At 44.7% G+C, this 6,938-nt stretch overlaps 1 protein-coding gene across 4 annotated transcripts in view; it reads left to right on the top strand.

The window, feature by feature from the left end:
- Nucleotides 1-4,930: 4,930 nt before the first annotated feature.
- Nucleotides 4,931-6,938, top strand: part of LOC132202865 (fanconi-associated nuclease 1-like) — a 4,706-nt gene continuing 2,698 nt past the window's right edge. Inside the window, exons 1-4 of one of the 4 annotated variants that reach the window (XM_059630162.1) lie at nucleotides 4,931-4,949; nucleotides 5,242-5,370; nucleotides 5,477-6,419; nucleotides 6,478-6,888. In XM_059630162.1, coding sequence (XP_059486145.1) covers nucleotides 5,354-5,370; nucleotides 5,477-6,419; nucleotides 6,478-6,888 — 1,371 coding nt within the window. In that variant the 5' untranslated portion in view covers nucleotides 4,931-4,949; nucleotides 5,242-5,353. The other 3 variants (XM_059630143.1, XM_059630152.1, XM_059630171.1) reach the window with 3 other exon arrangements.

Below are 6,938 nucleotides of genomic sequence, written 5' to 3'. Positions count from 1 at the left end.
TCGCAGCAGTTGCAAAACTCTTAAAAATGAAGCAAATCTTCACTTCACCTTATCACCCTGAAGGAAATGGCCTCCTAGAGAGGAGCCACCAAACTTATGGAAGTTTTATCAATCAGTTCTGCAGCAATGGACAGGGAGACTGGGAAGAAAATCTGCCATTTGCTCTCATGGCCATCAGAACAAGTCCGAATCGCACCACGCAGACAACACCAAGCATGATGATGCTGGGGAGAGACATTGAGTTACCATGGGAGGACATAACTTACCCAAAGGAGAAAGTGTCTTTCCATGACACAAAAGATCCCAGCGTCGTCGTGGACCAACTGAGAGCTCGCCTGGCGACCACTCATGCAGCAGCATTGCAGTTCAGCGAAGAGGCAAAAGAGGCATACACTTGCCGAGGGCCTCTGCCTTCCTTCTCACCGGGTGACTTGGTCCTGCGCAAAGAAATGCGCCCTGGAAAGAAAGGAAAAGATGGTGATAAATGGCGAGGCCCCTACGTAGTTCTCCGTCGGAGGAGTGACGTTACTTACGACTTAAAATTATTGAACCCAGATGAGAGAGAGCAAGTCGAATGCACAGTACACGTCAGCCATCTCAGACCAAAAGGGAGCCTTGCACAACTTGTGATCGGAGCACCCTTTGCTTTTTCTTCTGACGTCACACCAGTTAATGACAATGCTGGAGCTTCCGGGAGTGCAGCTGATCCAGCGAGCACAATCACAGGGAGGTCTGACACAGGGCCCGTGTCAGGTCAAACTTCCAGTAGTACTCCTGAAACCTCAAGCCAGTCAGAAACACAGAGCAAGAGAAATGCAAGTGCCTTACCTCCAGACGAGAGCACCGGGGAGGCGCCGACACACAAAGAGTCATCCATCGAGGAGCACCACACAGAATCTGGCTCTTCAATTGCCACCAGCAGTCCCTCGGACACGGCAGACAAAGGCCAGCAGGCCGACCTCCTCGGCTGTGACGAACATGCCATGGATGGCCCACCTCCGATGGTGCCAATTCAGTCTTCAACTGGTCTGCAAAATAAATCGTCGATGCAGCCGGATAACCACGAGTCAACCGGGGGGCAACGACAGCCCCAGGAAGGAAATCCCAGTCCGGCCAAAAAGACCGGACACTCTGCCTCCTCTGATGACAATCCAGAGTCCACCAGGGGGCAGCCACCGCCTGCAGAAAATTTTCCAAACGCGCCAGCTGGCGCAGGAACCAGCAAAGCTGCCGAGCAACCACCGCCGCCCACACCTCGAAAGCGCGGCCGGCCTCGGAAGGGCGAGGAGAAGGCAAAAGTGCCTGAGCCATTTGCTGAACTCGCCGAATTGGCAGGCCTACACCGTGGGCACCACAATCTGCGAGAGCGCCGACCGCGTCTCCAAGATCCGAATTTTGCTTGGAACCAGTGACGAGGACCTGAAACAAACAAAGAAGAAAAGAAAAATCAGTAAAAGAAAAGGAGCAGTTCAAGAGAGAAGAAAACGCGCCGAATTCCGAATTGCAAATCTGAGCCACATTAGATAAAAGTTGAACCCCTTTAGTTAATAAGAATGTATAAATGGAGCGACATTAGCTGAAGTTCTCGCTCAGACTGAATGCGAATAATTAAAATTTGGGCGACATCAGTTGAAGTTCTCGCCCAACTTAAGTAAATGACTGCGCAAGAGCGAAGGACAAGCGAGTCCGAACTGCAAAATTTGTCGAAAAGATGCAGTTAGAATAATATCAAAATTGTAAATTAATTGTAAAATAGCTTAAAATTTTCAATTGTAAATTAAAAGAAAATGAATTTTTTTTAAATTAATTAATAAGCGTATTTTATCTGTGTGTATATAACTTTTGTCAAAGAAAATTCAGAGAAAAATTTAAAATTAATTCTGCGCGCAATTAGCAAAAGAAAATGTTTAAACTCTGAAAAGAATGAATGGATTGTCTCAAACGTGATTAATTAATATGTAATTTAAGGAACACAAACAAATACTCACACTCACTTGTACGAGCAAAACTCTGCCTCCGCCGCCTCCACCCAGCGCTGCCGCCAAAACCGCCATGTGCACCAAATCGCCTGCGGCAATTCGCCAAAAGTCGGCACAGCAGCGCGGCCGCCGACTGCCAGCCGTCGCCCGTCGTCCACAGCCGAGCCACACCGGTCAGACGCGACGCGCCTGACGCCTAGAATCCGCGAAAGTCACCAAGAATTGCGAAAATAATTGCGAAAAAAATTTGCATCACTCACCTGTTCGCCGGTCATGCGAAAATCGTCTGCTGCAGCACTGCCAACACAACTCCAAGGAAGAGAGCATTGCTACCAACCAACTCCGTAATGTGGCTGCATGCGACCCAACAAAAACCCAACAAAAACAAACACCTCGCCGCTCGCCAATCAAACTTTCCGTCCATCGCTTCTCTTTTGCTCACGGGACAGTGTCCGAAAAAAAAGGACAACATGGACCTGAGGCGTCTGGCCGACGAATTGGCAGCCCGCATCCAGAACAGACTTCTCGCAGCCCTCCCATCGCGAGAGGAAATTCACGGCATGGTCCTCTCCACCTTGATGGTACAAGGCTACCTAGGACAACAGTTGTAAATTTTGAAATGAAAATTTTCTATAGAAAAAGGGGCCAATTGTGATGAGTTTCCAAAAGAAATTTGTGCGCGCAAACGTTCCGAAAGTAAAAAAATCGTGAAATTAAATTTGAAAATTCCCATTGTTATTTGCCATTATGCACAGCACTGAGGCTGCGTGTGCGATACCTGGCGGATGAAAGACGAATTAAAGAGCAAGGACGTCGCATTTAAAGGGACGATTTTACGAAAATATCGATTTGTGAATCACGAAAATATTTCCAAAATTAAGGGTGACGGCCAAAAAAGCAGCATAATTTACCGCACAATTTGAAGCTAAAAAAAGAGGATACACTTCAGCTCAGGGTCGCTAGGTACATCAAATCAGATTTTTTTTTAATAAAAAGTACAAATATCTATGTTTCTATTGCTTACAAGTCCGTTTGCAGACAACTCCTTTTGTGGGCAACTACGTTGTGAGTTTGCGAGCTTCGGGCTGGAGGCGCGCTCGCCCGAGGACGTGGTGAAGGCCGGCTCCGGGCGGGACAAAAGGGCGGGGATCGTGGGGGGGCTCCTGCGGAGCCCCCCCACGAACACAGCCGCCCTTTTGTCCTCGCCCTCCGCACGGCCTTCCCCACGTCCTCGACCTCGCTGCGCCTCCACCCCTCGCTCGCGGCTTCTGCAAAAATTAATCTTGGGGGTTGCCCAACTCCGAGTTGCCGGTTTGTGGGGTGGTCTGGTTCGTGGTGTGCGTGCAATTTCCCCTCACGTGGGAGTTTTGCAAAAATCAATTAATTCAAAATTCAATCAGGATTGTAGAGTACCCAAAAATATCGCCCTTCAATGCCTTAAATCGATAAAATTGTCCCATTTTTATGCTAGTTCATTAATACACTACATGTGGCGTGACGGTTTTTTAAGAGGAAACTCTCGTCTAGGTGGCGTTTTTACATCTGTATGCATTAAAAGTAGTTAATAAACGCCTAATTTTATTTCAACTCTCATTACTTCCAATTTCATTTGCGCCGGCTTTTCCTTATTGAGAAATGTTCAGCACACTATGAGAAATGTTTTGATATAAAAAAATTTCATATTGACAACTGTTGTCCTCAATGAACTTCTGCCCAAACAACTCGCTGCAGAGCCGGCTCGGGCCCCGGAGACGGAGAGCTTCCCAGTCCTCGGGTCACGTCCGGAAGAGAACCTTGAGCGCCCCGAGGACGGGACGCTGAACCAGGGGGCACTGACGTGACCCTCCCTTAGGCCGGCCATTGACCTGGCCGTCTACGGACCGCCGAGAGACTGACCGCCGCAGATTCAACATCGCGAGCACTACGTAATTAATTAAAGGCCATTCCATATTTAAATAAAAATAATTTAGAGAGTCCTGTATATGTTTAAAGTCAATTCCCGCCGAAAATTTGTAAAAACCGCGTTGTAACTGAAACACTTAAACTCAAAAAAGTTCTCGAGCGCGCCTACTTCCGCGGCGCCACTGACTTCCGCGTCCCTACCTGGCGTGCTGACGCCAGGTTGGGCGCCAACGGACAAGTCAGACAGCCTGGGAGACTCAAGCCGTTCAGACGTATATCACTTTTGCTCTAAAACCGCCATATTGCCCAACCACACTAGCATCACAACTCCGGTAATAATTCTCAATCAGCCCAAATCACCCCTTTTAAAGACTCTCTCTCATTTAAATTAAGTAATTTTAATTAATCAGGCCTATTTATTAGAACATATTTTAAACTTAATTAATAATAAACTTGTAATTTGTTAGACTTAAGAAAATATAACCTTAACTACTATTATTAAATTTAAACCCTTTGTGTAGTAATTGAAGTTAAGCAACCCTGAATTAAGCAATAGAGAATAAATTAAAATAAGAGAATTAACTTGATTTAATTAAAAGATTTAAAGATAAATAAGTTAAACTTTGGCCAACACGTGTCCCCACGTGTTGAGGTTAAGATCTTAAATTAAAGCCTAGAATAATCTCAGATTAAAGCTTAACTTAAAGATAAATTAAGAAGAACAGGATAATAATTAAATTAAGGAATCAGTTATTTAAAGTGAAACTCAAACTAGTCAAACTTAAAAGTCAAATTGAGAGACAATAAATTAAGACGAGAAGGCCAATTAATCCCCGAAACCCAATAGTAAGCCGAAACTTAAATTAAAACCCAAATGAGTTCTCCCGGGCCAGTCTCCAGCTCTGGTTAAATTATGATGCGCTCGAATGGAACTTGCTGATTAATTCAAGAGTGTCGTGTGGTTACACGACAGAATGATATAATATGATATTTATTAATAATATACGCGATCGAGCGATCTCATCCTTGCAGCCAGCGGACAGCGGACTCTACTGCCTGCGGCCTGCGGTAATTTTGTTAAAAAAAAAACAATTGACGATCGGCCGATAACCGGTTGTTGTTACGATCTCTGAACCTCAGAAGCTCTGAACCTGGCTTCCCGGGCCTCGATGATCGGTAATCAGAATTCAGGCATGGTTTGAGAAAAATTTGAGATTTTGCCGCCGCAATTGCAGAATTTGTAAATTAAATTTGCTTGCGTTATTTTATTTTTCAACGAGTTTATCTTTTTAGCAAGAAAGGTTTGTATGTTTTATTTAACGCAAAAGAATATTTTTAAAGAAAATTTCAAAAATTTCAGTCTGCAATTCGGCTGCAATTGAGTTGGAAAAGAGGCTCCGAGGGCATAGACATAAGCATAAGCATTGCTTCGGTCCGTTCGGTCGGCTTATTTCTTCCATTCCATATATGTGATGCATTCTGCATCAGGGTAAGAACTTAAAGAACTACGCTAATTTAAAATAATACGTACTCGGTACTTGTCATTATAATATGTATAGTAATTAAGGAGAAATAATATTTTTTATTGATTTCAGAATGCCTGGTCCGCCTCATGCCGCACATTCAAATTCAGGAACAAACTTTGCCTCTCAACAAGGTCAAAGTCGTAGATCGCTGCCAACCAATGGATTCAGGCCATCTTTTTCTCAAGCACCGCCACTAGGAAATCGACAACCATCCAGGCTGTCCTTGAATTCAAACAATTTTAATCAACATGACAGGAGGAAGGCTCTAGAGATGCTGCTGAATCCTCAAATACCAGAGAAAGACCCTGAGGAGATAAAAAAGAGGGCAATAGCCTTGCTGAAATCAAGACCAAAAAATCCTCCCATGCCTCAAAAGTTAACCCCAGAGGAAATAAAGAAGAGAGCCATATTGGAACTGTTGAAGCCTAAAGCGCCTGCTTCTCAAATCGCAACTCCGGCCATCAAAGTTAGAACAGATCTTTTTGGTCCTGCTGCCCCTCCTGCCCCTGAGAAGAAAACTTTCAAACTCACAGGCCAGGTGGAGAATGAGCTTCGAAAAAAACTTTCTACCGAAGATCTCCTCGATAAACGGAAGAGACAGAACGGAGTACCCAGGGCAGGGTCATCAAGTGATATCAACAAGGGAGCGCAACTAAGTGTGGTGGCGCAGTCTTCTTTACCCCACAAGACTAGTGTCAAATCGGGCCGCGGCCCGTCGGGTTTGGGCCCGACTGTCTTACCGTCCAGTTCAGGCCAGGCAGTACCTGCTCCCAAGCCTTCTACTTCTGCATCCACAGGAAAAGTCCAGGAGAAAGTCGCTCCACCTATAAATAATAATGTGGCTGTAAAGAAAGTGAAGAAAAAGTTGGCAGAAAGTGATGAGGCTATTGTGAAGAAAAAGGCAAAAACATCACCTGTTCAGGACAAACGAGCAAATAAAAATATTTCAAATGCCCCCACTGATCTACCTGAAAGCAAAAAGAGCAAAAAGGACACTTCAGACAGCCCTGAAGTAAGAGTGAAATATTATTTATTTTAAATTTTCTAATTATTTGTGTCTGATTTTGCAGCTTGAAATAATTTCTGAGAGTTTGGTGAAGAAAAAGCCTGTGGTAAATTATGGTCCCATGGTGAAGACAAATGAAGAGCCTCTCCGAATGAAGAGGCACTTCATCGATCTCAGTTCTTTCCAAAGCACTTCGTCGTCCACTTCGGAGGAAAGCACTTCAACCATCTCCCAACCGAAAGGTCACGTTTGGTCGGTTAAGTTAAACGCCCCTTTGCAGAACAACCCGAACAATCTGAAATTCATGGGCTCTGTAGAAGAGGATGAATCGGATAAATCCATGCAACCGAAAATCGCGGCCCATTTTTCACCCTCCAAAAGCAGTTCCTCGGAGAATTCCGTAGCAACCGAAGCGGCTTCAACAACCTCATCAGTATCGCCGACTGCTTCGAAAACTCCTCCCAGAAAGAGAATGGTATTTTTATTCATAAAAATTTGGTATAAAAATTTACATGAGATTTTTTA

The sequence above is a fragment of the Neocloeon triangulifer genome, unplaced genomic scaffold, assembly GCF_031216515.1.
Source record: "Neocloeon triangulifer isolate White Clay Creek 2 clone unplaced genomic scaffold, ASM3121651v1 ptg000002l, whole genome shotgun sequence".
Taxonomy (NCBI): Eukaryota; Metazoa; Arthropoda; class Insecta; order Ephemeroptera; family Baetidae; genus Neocloeon; species Neocloeon triangulifer.
This window is presented reverse-complemented; position numbering and strand designations above follow the sequence as displayed.